At 44.9% G+C, this 20,317-nt stretch overlaps 1 protein-coding gene across 5 annotated transcripts in view; it reads right to left on the reverse strand.

Moving 5' to 3' along the window:
• Positions 1–20,317, reverse strand: part of LOC146812910 (C-type lectin domain family 2 member B-like) — a 108,633-nt gene that overhangs the window by 17,091 nt on the left and 71,225 nt on the right. For all 5 annotated transcript variants that reach the window (XM_085614644.1, XM_085614640.1, XM_085614642.1 and 2 more), the window contains one exon: positions 17,995–18,146. In XM_085614644.1, coding sequence (XP_085470770.1) covers positions 17,995–18,146 — 152 coding nt within the window. The remainder of the gene's footprint in view (positions 1–17,994; positions 18,147–20,317) is intronic.

Here is a 20,317-nt window from a genome sequence, read left to right on the forward strand (position 1 = left end):
CTCCACAAGCCCCCCGGAGGACCAGCCTGGTACCTCGGAGTCAGGGAAGGGCAAGGACAGGAAGAGTATGAAGAAGCAGTTCAGTCCGCAGGAAAACAGGATCCTGATAACGGAGGTGATAGAACACCATCAACGACTGTTCGTCACCTCCACTGTGTCACTGGGAATAAAAACTGGAATATGGCAGACCATCGTGGACAAGGTGAATGCAGTCTCAGTGCTGAAGAGGACAATGGAAGAGGTCAAGAGGCGCTGGAATGATGTCAAGCGCAAAACCAAGCAGAGACTCACAAACAACCGGAAGGCAGCAATGCAGACTGGAGGTGGGAGTCCAGCAACACTGGAGGAGCTGGATGAGATGGAGGAAATGGTGTCCACAGTCATCAGTGGGGAGACGGTGGCAGGAGTCGGGGGCGCGGACACTGCTCAACATGACCGGACACAACAGCAACAGGGTGAGTAACAACCAGGGACTGGGAGGATGGGGGAGATGGGCACAATGGCACACATACACAGGTAAGCATGGCACATCTGTGGACAAACCATTCCCCAGACCCCCAACTCCCACCAAGAGACCAATACACCCAAGTATGCAACATCCCAGCACTGCAGAAGCACATAAGTCAGAGGCACACCGCATGTAAGGGAGAAGGGGAAGCCAAATCAGAGCTGCAGGGGTGACTCCCCCGAAATGCTGCACACACACATCACATGCAGAGCACATCAACATTGACGACGATGTGGCACAATCCGCAACACGTCCACAACAGAACACAGGACACAACTGTTGCCGCCTGTGTGCAGAAAATGGCCAATCACATATGGCATCGCAGGGAAATGTGAGTTGACAATGGACAAGTACAAACACACATCCATTATGTCGTCGAAATGTCCACTGTCCAGCATCATACAGGCAGCACCCCACAAACAGTCACAACGTACACTGTCATTCAGTCCGATAAACATGTACAATGCGTCGACATACATGTGAACACAATGTTAAACTGCATCTCCCCTTCACATTGCAGTGGGAAATGCATCACCTCCTGCAGAGCACTCCCAACCTCTCTTCTCTGATGATGAAAAGGACCACCACACCTTCGACTCTGACGCCCTCCAACAGCTCATGGACAGCCTCTGCAGCCCACTTCCAGGTGCTATGAGGAGAACCCACCCCCTGCAGAGAACACACAGCAGGCAGCACCCACCACAATGGCTGCCTACCAGGACCCCCACCACAAACACATGGCCTTCCAACGCCGTGTGTTGGGGTGTCAGGAGAAGCTGGCTGGACAGGTGCAGGTGAGGTTCGACCACATGGCAGACAAACTAGACGACATACGTGGGTGTCTAAGACCCATCAGGGACCACTCAAAGTCCCTGACGGACACCCACAGTTTGCTCCATGCCCTCCAATGAACCATGGCTGACATCGCCAGGGTCCTGACTGTGCAACAAGAATGACTGTCTAGTCAGAGTGGCTCCAGGAAGCTCGCCCAGGAGTTGGGACTCATGCGGAGGCTCATGGAGAACATGGAGCGGACGCGTGCGGAAAGAGCAGCTGCCATGGCTGCACACCGGTAAGAGGTAGCTGGGTCACTCAGTGCCCTAAAGAGCCTCCTCATGGCATTGCTGCCACAAGGCCTGGCGCTGATGTATGCTGCTGCTACCACTCCATCCACATCTCCAGCCCCTCATGTGTCAGTGCCACACAGTGTGTTGGAGATTCCACCTCCGGCCCCTGAGGTGGCACTGCCACAGAGTACTGGAGACAGAACACCACCACCCACATGTGAGGCACATGAAGCAGCAGAGGACAAAGATGTGGATGGATCTGCCCTTGTGGTCAGAAGGAAGCGGTAGTACTCATCTCCCCCATATGGCCTGTTTCTGCCCTCTGCCTCATCACCTTCCCTTTTCCCCCGATGCACTCTGCGACACTCACCTTGGACCTCGACATGGAGTGTCATATTCTGTTTGCTCACCAATGGCACAGCTATCAGCCTGCGGACTCAACTCTTCCTCTACTTATGTACTTGCACTCCCTGAAGGACTCTGGCTGGCCCTCCAAGGGCTAACAATGTAAAGTGGGGTTTGCATGGCCCTGTGTTGTGAACCGGCTGCAACACTCCACAGGATGTGCATTAAACATTCATTTTCACACCGATGTGTCATGTTAATGAACTTGCAAGTGTGGAGGTATGGATGAATGTAGGGCCAATGATTTCACTTTACGTCCATGTTACTCATGTTGTGGGACTTGGGTCACAGGGTGACACATTGCCCATTGCGTGCCGGGACACACGCACTAGTCACTTCCTTGACCAGCCATGGATGTAACTACGCCCAGAGCCCCGGGGTCATTCGTCACACCCTTATGCTGGACTGGCATAAGCCAGACCTGCCCACTCCGCTTACGCTCACGGGGGGGGGACAACGCTACACGTCCTCCTCCTGTAGGGATCTGCTGCTCACAGGTCTAGTTGTCAGCATGCCACAGCCACTCCCTCATGGCTGGTTTACACCCACACCACACCCATCCGGCACAGGCATCACAGGACATGTGACCCTGCCATTATAAAGGGTCTTGCGCACGTGCTGGATGCCTTTTCCACTCAGTAACTGGGTGTCTCCGTGTGGTCATCATTTCTGCCTGAGGGCCTTGGGCCCAGGCACAGCACATTGCCCAGTGCCCGGGGTGATATAATGGCGTCCGCACCACGGGACTCAAACATAAAGGGTCCATGGCTTGCGGTGCACAGACTTGGTGGCACTGGATACACTGTGGCTGGCACAGGCACACTGCCACGGGACGGTGTCTTTCGGTGCACTGAGGTAGGGGCACCTTGAGTGCTGAGCAGGTGTGCAGCCTTCAATGATGCGCCATGCAGGCGGTCTAGAATGGTGGCATTAGTGTGAGCCCTGCCGGATTGCAGTGTAGGCCTGAGCCAGCAGGCAGTGCGGGCCTACCGCCACGTGGCATCTCCTCGCCGTTCAAAGAGGTAGTGGCGCCTGTAGGGCTGAGCGGATGTGCAGCCTGAGATGAGTCCGGGTGCACTGATATGTTCTCTGCCATAGCGAAATCAAGACCCAGAATCGAGTGTGTATCCTCGTGGCCCGCGGTGCGGGGCTGCATGATGTGGCGGGTGCCTTGGTCGCGGGCCCTGGGCTTGGGGCTCCCACCGGCATGTGATGGGCCCTCTTGGAGACACGCTGGTGGCGGAAGGTGAGCAGGGTGGCCTGGTTGCACAGGGGCGGGCAATCGCGGCTGGCCGGCGGGAGAGGCTGGGGTGCAACAGCCTGTGTGCGCAGGGGCGGGCAAGGGCTGATGGCGTGTGCTACTGATTGGACTCTATCATTCATGTCTCTGGCAACTGTTTCAGATGAGGGACCTGGGGGACTGCAGTGTGTACGCGTTGAGGCCTGGTTCTGCAGTGTCTGCACTGTCTCTCCCTCTCTTTCTCTCTCTCTCTCATTCCTTCTCACTCCCTCTCTTTCTCCCTCCCTCTCTTTCTCTCTCTCTCATTTATTTCTAACAAATCACAAACCCTTTTGCTAATGCAACCTGACAAAAGGGTTAATTGATCTTGTGAGACTTTATAACCGTACCCTAAGTGAATATACAATATTTACTCTAGTACATCATACCCAAACAAGAATTGATCATATTTCAAATTCTAATGATTTATCTGAAAATGTAACTTTAGAAGACATAGGATCTATTCTGATCTCAGATCATTCTCCATTCACTATATATATAGATGTATTTCCTAAATGTCAAGGTAATGCAAATCAGCATTTTAACAATGCTTATTTTGTTCAATAATTATTTTATATCTTCGTTTGAAAAAATGACAGCTTTATTCCTTCATATCAATTCCATTCATTACAACCCTTCACATATCATTTGAAATTCTTTTAAAGCAAGGACTAGAGATTTCATTATTAGATATGTTTCAAAAAACAAAAAATGTTATTGGAAAATCCATCTGATTTTAAAAAACTATTAAAAGATTAGAACATAAATATTTCACCTCAAAATCTAAAGAGTGTCTCTTGGAATTAATTCCTGCCAAATTTCAGTTTAACAAATTATCTAGACAATGCAGGAACATTCATTTATAGATATAGTCCTCAGTTGTATAATTGCCAAAATAAAACTGGCAAACTTCTAGCAAATTATTTAAAAATAAAGAAACCTGCAAAAATTAATGATTAGAATGAAACCCTACATAAAGAAGTAGCAATTTTAGTTGAATTTATATATTTTTATAAAACATATACACTCCTCTCTTCTGCAAGGAGTTTATACACTTCACTCGGAAGTGAATCCGAACCTGCAGCTTTTTTGTTCTTAGATTTTTTGATTTGCTCGGTTAGTTCCTCCAACATAAAGGGGGCGTCTACACTGTTCCTACTCACCTCTGACAGGGAGGGCAACTGTTTATTGCTCAACCATGATTGTATGGAACTGGGGGATGGAGCCAAGTCCTCTTTATAGAGGTCTGAAAAAAGAGAAAGGAGACAAGTTTGTATATCTTCGATGCTACTTGAAGTCTCCCCGTTGGTATTTACTATCAGTTCTTTGATGTTATTCGTAGTACGATCGGCTCTAGCTTTCCAGGCCAATAAGGCTCCTGCTTTCTCCCCGTATTCAAAGTTTTGCATATTTCTAGAATGCCATCACGCTCTACACTTTGCATCTGATTTCCCTCTATACTCCTGTCTTACTTCGTCTAAGTCCTTCAGGACTTGCAATAGACGCTCTGGATCCTCGTTACTTAGTCCATTCCTCTCATTTTCCAACTGACTTATTTTTCCTCAATACTTTTAGTGCCCCAGCCTCAGCTCTATTCTTGGAGCAGATAATGCCATGAAGCCTCCGCCTTAGATTTGCCTTATATGCATCCCAAATGAAATCCATAGTTGTAGAATCCATATTTAAAGAGAAAAATTCTAAAGAGGAAGACTTCACAGCCTCTATAACTTCCGAGTCAAGAAGCTTAGCTCTATTCAGCGTCCATCTTGGCAGCAGCTGCAGCCCTTTTATTTGATATAAAAATTGCACTGGAGCATGATCTGAGAGGTGGCTTGGCATAAAAGAAATCCCCTCCAGGCCATTCAGGGTAGATCTATTTGTAAATATATAGTCAATCCTGGAGGAGTGACTGTATTTTTTGCTATAGAACGTGAAACCCTGTTGATCTCCCTTCCTGGCCCTCCATACATCAACCAAATCCAGATCTTGTATCATATTTAATAATGCACAACGTATCTTCGGTGCTTCTACATAATAACTCAGATTAGACCTGTCTTTTCATGGATCCAATAGGACATTAAAATTTCCACCAATAAGATAGGGGGGGATTCCAGAGTCAGTATTGATTGTAATTTACATATGTAGGTTGGGTCGTCTACATTTGGACCATAAAACGAGGCACACACTAGATCTACATTCTCTAATGCCAATTGGACTATTAGCCACCTTTCAGAAGAATCTTATTGTGATTTCTTTATGCAACAAAGGTCACCATGTTTAACCAAAATTGCCACGTCTCTGCTATGAGACGTCTGATGTGACACACTATAACATTTTATCCAAGGAATTTTGGAAAAGATTAAACAACTTTCTGTGTAGCTCAAATGTGTCTCCTGTAATATACAGACTTGGGCAGAGGAAAGTTCCAGGTGTTTAAAGATCAACCTTTGCCTTCGGGGACACCTTAACTCATTCACGTTCCAAGAAATAAAGATGGTCCTTCTTTCCCTTAGGCCTTGTTTTCCTGCCCTTTACCTATAAGGCTACCACCCCTACTTGACGAGATATCCTGATAACTAAGGTGAGATGAGGTTGATTTTTTTTCTTTTTTACCCACTGCACCCCACCAGATTTGCCTGCTATGTCTGCTGTGTCTGCACTATTGGTAGTTACATTGTCGTCTGTTATGCCAGGTTGTACTAAGCTGGAAGCATTAGATGGTTTTGTAGGAAAAATTTAAAGTTCATTAGTTGCCATTGCCGAATACCTATTTGACAGTCTTACTACCGGGCACATCATGACCGGAACTATATCCAATAGCATATCTACAGCCCTCTCCTTCAAAGGGCTCAAGGTACTTAGAGCCTCCAGAGAGTTAACCTGGCTCGTGTTTTTTAAAATATCACCTATAGGGGCTGCCTGGGGGGAAGATGTGGTAGTTGTGGTAGTAGACATAGCTTTATAAAACTCCTTGCAGAAGAGTTGATCCCTGTACTGGGTACTATCTTTAACTCAGTTTACTGTCCTACTGGTAGGGTCCCCGAGTCTTGGAAGCAGGCAACAATCGTTCTGATTCTGAAACCAGGCACGGACCCCTTAAAAGCGGACTCATATCATCCAATCTCCCTGCTAAATGCCGACTATAAGATCTTTATGGGTATATTGACAGGGAGATTGGCGAAACTGGTCCCCAAGTTGGTTCATACAGATCAGAAGGGCTTTGTTACAGGACGGTACATCCAGGAGCAGACACAACTGTTAATAGGTAACATCGACCTGGCCATTCAGAGATCTGATCCTTTGGCCATAGTTGCCTTGGACGCGACCAAGGCATTTGACAGAGTCTGCTGGGTGTACCTATGGGAAGAATTGGAGACAATGGGATTTGGCCCCATTTTTATCCAAACCCTGTGGAATTGTTACCAGGGAACCTGTGCTTGGATTCTTCTAAATGGTCTATTAACCTCAAGTTTTAATATTCAGAGGGGAACCAGGCAGGGCTACCCGATCTCGCCCCATTTATTCAATATCTATATAGAACCTCTGGCACAAGCTATTAGGTTGGATGATTCAATCTATCCTTTTAGGTCTGAACATTAAAGTTGTAAAATAGCTCTGTGCACAGACAACCTAATATTATGTTCGAGTGATCCTGAGGTGGTTATCCCCCGGGTAGAGGCGCTTTTGGTCGGATTCGGGTCCCTATCTGGCTATTCAGTCAACAAATCAAAGACAGAGGTAATGTGCTGGAACTTGGATCAATGGGCAGGAACAGTCAGCACAGAGTTTAGATACTTGGGAATTTACATTGTTAAAGCTCTGGAAAAAATTCCCCAGATTAATCTCAATAGAGTTACTAAAGAAATAGATCGCCTCTTCAGTAGATGGAGGAATCTCCCCTTAACTATTTATGGAAAAATCAACCTAATAAAGATGGTCATTCTCCCTAAGCTTTCCTACCTATTCACCACTATACCTCTTACCTTTTCAAATAAGAGCATTAGTAAGGTGCAGAGTAAGATTGGGAGTTCTGTGTGGGGGGACAAGGGGGTCCGGCTGGCCTGGAAGAAACTTAGACGCAGACTTAATAAAGGGGTGTTGGCCCTTCCCGATATTAGTTTGTATGCAGTAGCATTTCAGTTTAAAAGCATTCGGATGCTACTTGTGAAACCAGAGGAGTCAGCCTGGGGTAGGTTGCTGGGGGAAATGGTGAGAGTCGAAGGAGGGGCCTTTCTATACAAGTTTGGGGCTCCAAAGTTCTTTAAGCGAGTACGCCTGAAGGTTTTGAGTGCAGCCTTGGAGTTGTGGCATAAGGTTAGACTCAGATGGGGGATAGGATATTATTCAGACCTTGCCCCCATTTGGGATGCGCCCGGAACACCGGGCTGCCTTAGAGACAGTTTGGCGTTGCCTATAAAGAGTGCGGGTATTATCACTTGGTCTGAGTTGGCAGATTCCGAGGGGATTCACCCCTGGGAATATTTGAGAAGTAGGATTGGTGCAGGGTTCTCTAGATTTAAATATCTACAGTTAGTGTCCTGGTTTGATGCAGAAAAAGGGGAAGTAAGAGGGAATGGGGAGATCGAAAGGTTGTGTCAATCCACCCATCCAATAAGGAAAGAAATCTCAGTATGGTATCACTACCTAATAGAAGCCGAATATCTCGAGATTCCTTCTTTAATGATGGTGTGGAATCAAAACCCCACTTGGACCCTTAATAGAGTCACTTTTTGAGCCCTCATTGAAGGTATTATATAAGTATATCAAACCAGCCAGCTTAAAAAAGAACCATTTCTTCGTTATTAACAGTCTTTACTATACTCCAGCAAAGAAAGCCAAGTTCGTCCCAGCCCCACTTCCTAAGTGCCCAAGATGCTTGTCACCTTCAGCCAACAACTTACATGTATTTTTTGAGTGTCCGGAACTGAAAATCTTCTAGAAGGGAGTTGGCGACTCTTTCCGAGATATTTTTAAGATCAATATTGATGTCAATTTGCCACTAGTCTTTTTTTGGGATGATGGTAGAATCTGTCAGACAGTTCCACAGTTATATAGAGGCCTACTATTATATCTGGTACTATTAGCTCGGAAAGAGAGATTTGCAAGAAATGGAAAGATCCCCTATCGCCGAAAAGGGAGGACTGGCTTAAAGCCTTGTTTGCTATTGCCCGATTGGAATATGAAGGTGTAGAGGATAAGCCATTAAACATCTGGCATCCTCTCATAAATTGGGGTCGTAATTTAAGATTAATATAGCTGGTCCTATGATTACACCAAGCTCCCTTACGAAAAGGGATTGGTCGAGTGACCAAAGCGAGTGCGGTAAGCCGGGAGGCCCACAGATCGTTACAGCGGCTTCATAAGACCTGCAGAGGCTTAAAAGATGAGATAAGGACCAAAAAAATAAATAATATATAAACTCCTAAATGAAATTCTGCAAAACCATGAACTTCAATACATGAGTTTTGGTAAAAATGTTGAGTTCACGTTAGAGGGTGATACTTGAATAGAAGATCATATTGCAGCATTACTTTTATTAAAAAAGGAAAGCGCCCTGCACCTGATGGATTCCATGCTGCTGAACTTTATATTCACTTTCTAATTTCCTTTTGCCTAAATTGCTCAATTTATTACAGGACTTTCTTTTAAAGATCATTATTCCAAAGGTGTTTTTCTTGACAGTTTGCATAAGATCCATCGTATACATTTGGATGTAAAATTCTGATCTCCATCTAGGAATTGGTATCAAGATGAGACATAATAATAAGAGATGTCCAGCCTACAGTCAGCCAATGCAGTCATCTAACCATAACCTACAACCCAAACACCCCCCACTCTCTAGCTTGGTCTGAAGAAATCATTCAACTTTTATACACATCTTACAATAGCTACACAAAAGGTCTTACCTGAAGGAGTATCTGAGTTGGGCAACATGAGTGGGCTGGGCGCGGGGCAGCCACAAAGAGCCAGAATAGCCCAGTGAGGAATGATTGCCTTTCAGGGGATTCAAAGGAAAAGAAAGGGGGACCCCCAACAAGGTGGGAGAAGGGTGGAGGGACATACAAAAGGGAGAAGCTAAGACATTTCTCACTCCCAGGAGGGAAGTAAGGAGCTCCTGAGCCTGCCCACTTAGAGCGCAACACCTCCATGAAAGTATATCAGGCCTGAGCTACCTTTAGAGCTTTGCCTCGCCTCCCTGAGCAAATTTGCACCCTTATAATCCACTTGTCGCTGCGAATCCACACACCATTTGCAGATCTGTGGCCCTCTTTCACTTTCAAATTAAGTGACATTTGACGCTTTGTCAGGATTAGGGAGAGATCAAGGAACCTAGTGGTAACATTAGGTTTAGTTGGCTTTGGGAACAACCTCTGATATCCCTAATTTTGCCAGTCGTTCCGCGGCAGTCATCCAGCCACGAAACGGCAGTAAACAGATTTGGGGACCTATAGCGGGCCCTACTTATCCCATGGGCCTGGGGCAAGGGCACTGGGGGGCACCTATGGTACCCCCCCTACAAGTCCCTGCACCATGTGGCAGGAACCGTATGGTGCCAGCCACGTAATGCAGGGAAATGCAAGTACCATTATTTCTGTTTTGCAGCAGGGTCTGTTAACCTCATCCCCACCAAAATACAAGAGATAGGGCGTGCGAGTGCCCCGGTGGCAGTCGCATCATAATGCGGTAGGTGCGTAGGCCGCCTCGTAGGAGGCTAGTCCCACTACCTCAATGATGGTGGTCCAACGAATATCCGACCGCTATTGTAATCAGGCCCTAAGTCCTCAAAGTACCCCAGGATCCCTGATCCATATAAGTCACCAAGATTTGTCAACCCGAGGGCCACTCATTCTCCCAACCAATGAGTGGCATCCTCCTGGAAAAATCACGCCAACCAATGGAGGGTTTGACAGGAAAGTAGGAAGCGGTTATCCTTGATCTCTGCAAATACCAAACCCAGCAGTACTTAGCCACCAGTTGTGGGTGCAAGAATCAGCAAGCGCCCATTTAGGTTCGACTAATAGTTGTGACAGCCAGGACAGTGGTGGAGTGCCCTCCTCCTCAAACAGGCATCCCCCGGTCGTACTGGCTTCTTGTAATTGGGCCACCAGATAATACTCCTCAAAGTCAGGGGTTGCCAACCCACCATCCAGAATGGGGCGCTGAAGTTTCACAAGAGCCACACAAGAGCAACCCATCCCCCAAATGAGACCAATGAGCATGATATGCAGTATCCGAAACATGCCTCTGGGATTAACTTAGGGAGGGTAGAAAAACAGTATTACAGCTGGGGTAAAGGCATTATTTTGGTGAGCTCTACTCTTCCCCCACTGATATGGGAAAAGGCTTCCAAAAACAAGTTGACCCCCCCGGAGCCCTGCAAGCGCTCTGTCCAGGTTACTGTCAATCAAGGCGGCCTCCATCCTGTACAGTTGGACTCCCAACTAACGAAAGCTGGTATTTTCCCACTGAAGCCCCACATGCGAAGATGGACCTGTGAAGCTCGCCCACAAGGGAAGCACATTAGTCTATCACCAATTCATGCTCAGAGTCGAAATAGCTCCAAACTCCTCAAGGAGACTGACAGTCTCAGGGTTATCCACCCTATGGTCCCCTAAAAAGAACAGCATATCATACGCATATCATGCACGCCTCTGTGGAGTGTGATACCATTGTAATATGTGCCGTCTCGCGGTCTACTTGTCAGAGGCTCTGCCGCAAAAGCAAATAACATTGGCGCTTAGGGACAACCCTGCTGCATACCCCTCCATACTCTGTAAGAATCTGACACTATCCCCCGCCTTCCTAACCCTTACTGTGGAAACTGCTTACAGTAGCCTTGTCCATGCAATGAGCACCTCTCTGAGGCCTATGCTGCGTAGCACTGCATATAAATACTCCCAGGCAAGGCCATTAAAAGCTTTGTCAATGTCTTTGGACATCACTGTCATTTGGTCATTAAACGAAGATGCCGCAAGTATCAATTCCACCACCCTCCTGATATTCATCACTGTGTCCATTCGGGTATAAAGCTCATCTGATCAGCAAGTACAAGCTGAGGCATATAGGTCAGCAATCACGTAGCCAACAATGGGCTCAGGACTTCATAGTCTACATTAACCATTGATAGGGGTCGATACACTGCTAAGTCCTGAGGAGGATGGCCCGGTTTGAGGTGGGGGGATTGTCAAATCCACGTCAAGTCGAGGGGGAGCGATTGAGCCCAATAGCTGGCATAAAACTCCACCAGCATCCTGTCCGGCCCTGGTACTATACTCCGGGCCATGGCTTTGATCACAGTGATAACCTCCGCTAAGGAAACATCTGTCCCTAGTTCCACAGCATCAGCAACCACTGAAGACAGAGTTGGTAAAGGCATTAGACCCAAGAATAGAGTCAGAGATCATGTGTGGAACAGCCCGATAATACCAGCTGGGTCATAATAAACCCAGGTTCTGTCACCAGCAATCCTTTCCAGGATCTATAAGAACCGCCTAGTGGGATTCACCAGCCAAGCAAGCAAGGCCCCTGTATTACCATGCTCCGTAGAGGCCTTCATCATGTACTCCCTGTAATCAAAACAGGAGAGCTGCCAGTTTCTCTTTTTCTAACAATTGGGAATGGTGCACAAAGGTATCAGTGTGTTGTTGGTGCTCCAGGGCATGATTCATAACTTCTTGCACATGCTTCACCTCTCGCAACGACCATCACCCACCACCACTGGAGCAATGCAGTGCCCCCGAATGACGATCTTGAAAGTCGCCCACTCGATGAGGGCTGATGTAGCCATCCTTGCATTCTCAGTAAAATCCTTTCTAATTTCCTCCCCTACAGACTTACAGAACGCCTGGTCCTTCAAATTTTCACACTAAAGGGGCTAGTTAGGGATACAAGTGCAATCAGGTGTCCAGGTCAGACAAATAAGGATAGGGTTAAGGTTTGGACAACGTTTGGCCAGACATTCTGAGTGCCCAATCTGTGCATGCACTGCTGGATAGCAAAGAAATGTGTCCAGGCACACTTGCAGGTCATGTAAGTACAAATGAAAGGAGTAGTCATGCTCAGTAGGATGTTGCATGCACCAGGTGTCAACCAGACCCCAATGTTGTATCCAGTGGGCCAATTCCTTGGCGGTCCTCAGTCACATAAAGGTGGATGGTATCTATCCAAGGAAGGATCAGCCACACAGTTGAAATCTCCCCCAACAATAATGGGGGCATTCATATAGGGTGCAAGAACCAATGACAGCTCATCCAAGAAGAACCTCAGCTGGTCTGTATCGGGGACATAAACATTGACCAGTGTTTAATGTATATCCCCTAAATGGCCCCTCACCACTGCATAATGCCCCTCTTTTTCCACCCTCTCTTTTAACACCTGAAACTGTGCCCCAGGTCTGATCCATATGAGAACCCCCATATGAGAACCCCCCCTGGTGAAAGCCGAAATGATGGTATAAAGCAAATGCAGAGTCTCTGTAGTGCCGCAACCTCCAAAGTGGTAAGACCTGTCTCCTGCAGGAAAGCTACTTGTACCCCAACTCTTTAGATACACCTGACCATATAGCGCTTGGACTTGTTTTTTAAGGCCTCAAGCATTCCAGGAGTGCATCTTACATTTATTCAGCATGGAAGCTGTTGGAAATAGGTAAGCACAGGCTGCGCCCCCAAGAAAAGGGCCCCTCACAATCAACTCCCCATCACACATGCAGTAGACTCATCAGATACAAGTATCAACTCCCCGAGGACAGACAGGCAAAAGACCCACTATCCAATCTCCAAAAAACTAAACCAAAGCCAAGGTATGTGTCACCCAGTGAACAGTTGTGGGGTGACGGGTGCCACTGAAGAAAGGAAGCACCCGGCCTCAGCACACCACCCTGCCTTCATGGAATACAACCCAAATATCAAACAGTAAACAGTTGAGCTGCCCAGCTATCAAGCACACTACATACAGTTACCAAATACAAAATGTCCACAGTCAACAAGGCATCCTCATCCCAGACCATGCGAGGTGTGATTTGCGGCATCTCAGCATCCGAGGTAGGTTGCTGAGTAGAATCAGACTTGCCATTCGAGTCCAACACATTGAATGCCTCACACCATCTGTAGATCTAACATTCATGGTAAATCCCCCCCCCAAGACTCGCCAATGCTGTCACTGAACTCATTTGTTCTTATAAAGCCTGTTCCTGCATTGGACAATTAGGTGAGGCAGATTTATGGCAATGCTGCCTTCTCGCCCTTCTCGGAGATCACCCAGCCATGTGTGGCACATCATTGCTCCTCACGTGTGCCTTGATCCATGCTAATCCATTCTTTGGATTCATAAAGGCCAGGTCTAGTGGGCTAGTGGACTAATGCATCCACTGTAGGTGCCTGTGTTTGACCTCATGGTCCCAGGTTAAAAATCCCGGTGGGTCCACTAAGCCTTTCATCCTTCTGAGGTTGATAAAATGAGTACCATTGAGTTGGGTAACAATAAAACCTCTGTTATTCAGTGTCAAGATACCCTTTGGTGAACATACGCTTTACAAATACATATGTTATAAAGAACCTTGCTCTGTTGTCAGCAAGGACCTTCAATTTAGCCAGGAAGAGCATGGCATATTGGATCTCCAGCAGCTTGAGTCTCGCCTTGGCCTGCAGAAAAGATGAGCATTATCTCTGGACTGCCAGTGTAAGGTCTGGTAACTTCTTGGCTCTCAATAAGGAGGTCGCCCTTATCCCCGGCCATGTGGAGGATGCAATACCGTCGCAGAAATGGATCACACGTGCCGCCACCATCTTGGGCTGGACACCTGGGGGAGAGTGGGCTGGTACCCTATGCACCCTGTCCAAAGCAAAGAAGGGAGAGAAGTCCACTGATACTATTTCTGACCATATCCAATTTTCAGCAAAACAAAACATGTCCTGCCCCTCCATCTGCTTCAGAAGATTAAGAATACAGATATTATTCTGGCATGCTCTTCCTTTTGCATCCTCTGCTCCATATTCTAGGGCATGTATCCGCTCTATCAACTTCACATTTGTGCAGTGAGGCCCCCACAGCAGGCTGCGTGTCAACAGCAGTGTGCTCTGTTTTTGTTAAATGTTCTGCGAGCTTGTGCTGGCCGTCCCTTAAGATTTGCCACTACAGTTTCCATCTTCTTCTCCAGAGCCTCCCTAGTGTCTGTAATGGCATGACAGAATGGAAACCAAGGTGGTAGGAGAGTGCCCATGAGGATTAAATAGGCCTTTATCCATATCAATGAGGGAGGATAGGAAGCAGCTGAGTGCTAACAACTGCCCCCTTCCATCTGGTGGCGTGGGCCATGGCTCTGACAAGAGAGGGCAAGGGTGTTGAAATTCCAAACCACAGAGTGGGCACCCACATGGCACTCTCATGCCCAGTAGATTACAACCATTCACTCCATCCAGCAATACGAGCCGCACAGCAGTACCAGGAACCACGGGTACTGCCTTAGTCCTTAGGGTGCTACGATGCAGGTACCCAGAGAGACGAAAACAAGCCCTTCAGTTTCAGAAAAGAGAGCTCCAACACCGAAGTTCCAGCACTTCTTCTATGCCAGGAGCCACCAGGACAGATCTCACTATCCAGACAGGCCTCCTGCTAGGCCAACCGCCTACGTTCATGGGGAGTAGTTCACCATCACGGGGACACAAGGGGAGGGGGGCCCAAAGCCCTCAAGTGAAGCAGGGCAAAGGATTGTCCAAGGGACCACAAACACCCTAATTCCCCCAGAGGCGCTGTCCACTAAAGCCTCCAGTGATCTAAGTGAAGCTGGGACGCACTGTACTCCAACATCCCAAAAGGACAAATCATTGGGCCTATTCGGTACTGCTTGTGTGCCTCAACTTGCATGTGATCCAGTCGGCACCACTGTCTAGTCTCAAACCATGCAACCCAAAGGTTTTTTCTTTGATTGTTAAAATGCCAAATCCCTTACAATGGTGAAACATAAAATACTATAAAACCTATAGCCCTATTTATTTAGTTAATATTGATTATGAAATATTTAGAAAAATCTTAGCTATTCTTCTAGAACTGTATCTGCAAATGTTTTTTGGAAAGGAACAATCCTGTTGTATTAAGGGTTGATGTATTCATGATAGTACTAGGCTGTTGTTTAATATTCTCACTAAGTTCTACAAATAAAAAATAATTGTTCAGAAAATGCTTTCGATGCAAATAAGTCTTTCAGCCAAGTTACTTGCCTTTAAATGATCAAATTCACAACTGGGTTGGTTTTGGTGCCAATGTCATATCTTCAATTTCCTTTTTATACTTTTTAACTCATGCTTCTATTTTGGTTAATGTTTTTTCATCTACACAATTCACACCAAGCAGAGGTGACTAGGATGTCCTTTAACCTTTATTTGGCATTTGGACCTTTTAGTGCATCATTCAAATATTTATGATTTCCAAAATAATGAAAAGGATGCTAAGAAGGCAGTTCATGGAAATGATTTTCTCTGCTTCATATCAAATTCCCATATCTCCTGACCTACTGTTTTAACGGAAGTACGTTTGTTTTCTTCAATTTCCAGCTATAAATTCAACTCTTATAAAATCCGAAAATTTGCCTCTTTACAATATTCCTCCAAACATGATTTTATTAATACTATTATTTTACCTGGAATGCTAAAAAGATAAAATATTTGAGTTTAAGGTTTACAAAGTCAATAAAAGATAAAGTTAAGCTAAACTAAATAACACTACTACACTGCCTACCAGCTGGAATCCTATATTTCTTTACACGTGGGGTTAACTACATTCCATTAAAATGATGGTAATTCCCACTATTCTACATGCTTTAGCTGAACTTATGGTAAATATTACTTCCTTCATTCATTCCCTCTAATTTCTTCAAGAAAATAAATTCTACCTTAGTCTCCTTTCTTTGGAGCAAAAAAAATTACATATGTCTTTAATAATGTTGCAGAAATGTAGATAGATGGTTTTGTGGACTTTACAATGTTTCTTGATAACCATACAGCTTTTATGCTAAAGCAATCTCTGTATTGAGTTACAAAACTCCAAAATAATTCCCCAATATTTATAGTAAAAATGCTATATACATCCTTTTTCTTTTAAAGAATTTCTTTCATTTCGGCTAAGACCAACATCCAAGTCAACATTTAGCCCTAAAATACTGGTAGAATTTTATAAACTCTAGTATCCACTCATATCAATTGAAAACATCTCCCCGCCCCACCACGCTTACCTGCACCAGTCACTGCTGCTACTATGCTCTACCTTTCCCTACATCACCTTCTTTCTTTGGCATGTCTGTCTTCTTACTTGACCTCATAGCTTCCATCTCATAGCCCTTTATTTCCCTCTCGTTTGACTTACTTTGAAATCTATGTGTATCTGTCCTCTATCTCTCTGTCTCAACTATCTCTACCTCAACTCTGCCTACCTCACATCTCTCTTTCTCAAATAGATCTCTCTATTCTATCTCTCTCTCCACTCTCTGTGCCTATCTCTATTTATATTTATATATTTTATTTTACACATCAACTATCAGAACTTACAACACACATGTTGCCTAGTTTGCAGTTGTTTTGTGTTGCCTTGTGTGTTAGCAAAGTCATTGTTTAGATGTATTATTTCCTTCAAAAGTTCTGCAAAAGATAACGGCATTCTGAATGCGGACTAAAGGTAGACAGGCTAACTTAACATACTAAAATGTATTATGGCTTTCGTATTTTGTGCCATATCTCTCTCCATCTCTCAAGATCTAATCTCTCTCTACCATTCTCTCACTTTTCTCTCTGTCTCACAACTCTCTTCTTCACCTCTCTCTCAACATAATTTTTTTCAGTTCCTTATATCGACCACCTCACTTCTCCACATCCCTTTTCTAATCTCCACGTGAACCAGCCCACCAAACAACTTCGCTCAGCCTCACTTTCACTTTCACACTCACCCCACATCCACAGAAGAAGAACGGTAGGTCAGTCATTCTCCTACCAAGCCACCAAATCCTGGAACAACCTCACCCAATACATCAGGATTTCCTCTTCATTTCTTTAGTTCTGCAAGAAGTGGGACCATCGTGACTGCCTGTACTCAGGCCAGCCTCACCACACGCCTACTCTCACCTACTCAGCACCTGAATACCTTCACAAGTGACAAGCAGTGCTCTGCTAAGCCACCTTATAAAACATTACATAAAGAATTAACACAGTGCCTTTAAGTTAAGCCTGACGTCGTATGTGTCACACTACCAGAGTGCTCTGCACATGCTAATTTAGTGACTTTTGTGGTTCACTCTGACAATGATTGTGATCGTTGCTTGAGAAGACATTCACCTCCCTCAACCTATAACCCAATTTCTTAGATCTGGGAAATATTGGAAATGTGGATTTTGGTGCAGTAAGCATCAAAATCCGGATCCTGAGGGTAAAACTAGCAATTGCATCGGAAAATGTTATACTTATTGGAGCCATTTAAACTGGGTATGATCATTATCACGCCAAACACCAGACCACTTGTAATGGGGGCAGAAAGGATCTGGAGCTAGTCAAGTACTATAATTAATATTGGTGTGATATGGATTTTTGGTCCATTGTCATGCAACCGTTTAGGCTCTCACAAACAGGTTATTCATATAGTAAAATGATTAAAAAGAGATCACATGGGGAAGAGAAGTTACAATATTCTCATCACACACCTTTATTTTCCGTTATATTACAATCAGATGAACAGTGTCAATCCCAATACTTAACCTTTTCGTTCTCGTCGTCAATTATTAGAAGATCAGCATGGCGGGATAGACAATACTGTTTACTGAAGTCCCAGGATTCCAATTGCTCAGAGATGAAGTAACACTTCTGTCTGAAACTCAGCCATTTATAAGGACAAATCACACACATGGATTCTAATGGGAGGAAACCACAGCATTAATACAAATCTACAGCTTCCTTTTCTATTCCATAAAAGATTACCATATGCTCTCAAGATCACAACTTCGTTGTGTCAGGCAGAGACGGTGAACTACTGGAAAGGGCAACACACTACAGACACTTTCAAAATAGGTGTTGTTCCCAGGCATCAACCCACTCATTGTAAGTTTTCAATTCATTCTCACATTAACAACAACATACACGCTTCATGAGAATACACATGGAAGGGTCATAGAATTAGCATTTGAGACCTGCAAGTAAAATTTTCAGAGACGTACATCACATGGACTAAAGAGGAACACATGTACAAATATAGATGGTATCCGAGACGAACCACCCTGAGACCTGTGATCTACCGTAATCCTAATCACCAAAGCATTTTATATAATACCAGAATAAATTAAGAGATAAACTTTGTAAGTATCTTTTAAAAATATTTACCTCTATACACTGGTATTCCTAGTTCGGTGTTATGTTGCAAGTGAGGAGTAAATCTCCCAATTTTTTGCTGTTTGTCATTGCTGCTTTTTGGACTCTGCACACTGGGACATGCTGACAAATGCCCAGTGCATGTGCTCTGACCTCTAAAACATGTAAAAAATAGCTATACTCCTAATTGGCATATTTAATTTAGCTATAAGTCCTTAGTATATGGTACAATTTGTACCAGTGGCCTGTCAGTTAAATGTCACTAATGGACTGCAGCAGACATATGTGCCACCACTAGATAGACAATGCAAAACATGCCTGCAGGCCTGGCACTAATAACCTAACTGCGCAGGTTTACACTGAAAATACAACCTGTCAAAATAGCCCCTGCAGGCAGGCCTAAATCCTCTTTTTAAATAATATGGACTCACTCCTGAGTAGCCTTTAATGCCCAATAAGGCAAGGTTCGTGGTATTTAAAACTAGGAGATGTAAAGGTTTGATGTAAAACATGCCCATACAGTGAGAAAGCCCATAAAGTTATTTTCACTGTAGCAGAGCTAGCTGTTCAATAGGGTAGAATTGGGATATAATGTTAAAGTTTAATAATGTCGCCTCCACTTGGGATCCAGATAAAAGGATAATTCTTGGACTTTTTAAATATTTATAGCAAGAGCAATTCATTGGTAAAGTTGAAATTTTTGGGAAAGATACTTTTTAAAAATCAGTTTATACCTGCCTAAACTCTCTAGAAGCCTATTTGCATGATGTTTCCAATTGTCACCAGGAGCTGAATAGTGCCTTGATGAGGTGTGAACTTGCTCCCAGAACTGAGACAAAGGGCTTGGACGTGGGGAATTGCTTTGTTCCTCTGACAAGAGGACCATCTGGGAGGTGTACCGGAACCTAATTATTTTCGAAGGGGGCTGCCCTGTCACTGGCTGGTGTAGCTCATATCTGGGCCTGTTCCCTCTTTTTTCCTCAGTCAGCCAAGCACCAATCCCAGTGAGAGAGGAGCTGCATCCAGAATCTGATTTGAGTCACCACTGCAAATAATTTTGTTCATTTCCCTGGCCATGCCTCTAAGGTGGACACAGGAGCTCTGGACAAGAGAAAAAAGTTCTGCCATCTTAGTTTTAGGTAGAGAGGGTCATTGTGGGATTGTTTTTAGTAGAGGACACAGAAACTGCAGCAAAAGTGGGTAGGGTTCCACCTGAGAACTTTTTGTAATGCCAAGACTCCATCCTGATGCCGTAGTCTGTCAACATCAAGCCCTGTCACTCAAATGTATGTCTACTGCTTGCTTCTACTGAAGGCTGTAGGGAGTAAGCTTGTTCATTAGAATGATCTTAGTTCTGGTGTCTGACACATTCTTCATCGCAGTCAGCCTTAAAACTTACCTTTGTCCCAATCTCGTGTGCCCATTCTCCTGCAGGTGGAACTTTGCACTATTTTGTGCTATTTTTCTTCAAAACATTTAAAATTCATGGGCCTGATTCAGAAAAGTAATCTGAGACAAAATCCTAACTTTAAGACTTTCGGTATTCACAAAAGGCATTTAGGAGTAGAAAAGTTAGGATTTTGTCTTAAGTTTGTCTTAAGTTTTGGTCTTAAGAAAAAATCGTAACTTAAGTTAAACTTAAGTTAAACTTAAGTTAGAACTTTGTCTTAAGACCAAATCTTTGGACAAACTTATCTCTGGTCCCCTTTTGGATTTA

Source organism: Triturus cristatus, chromosome 7, assembly GCF_964204655.1.
Source record: "Triturus cristatus chromosome 7, aTriCri1.1, whole genome shotgun sequence".
NCBI classification, from domain to species: Eukaryota; Metazoa; Chordata; class Amphibia; order Caudata; family Salamandridae; genus Triturus; species Triturus cristatus.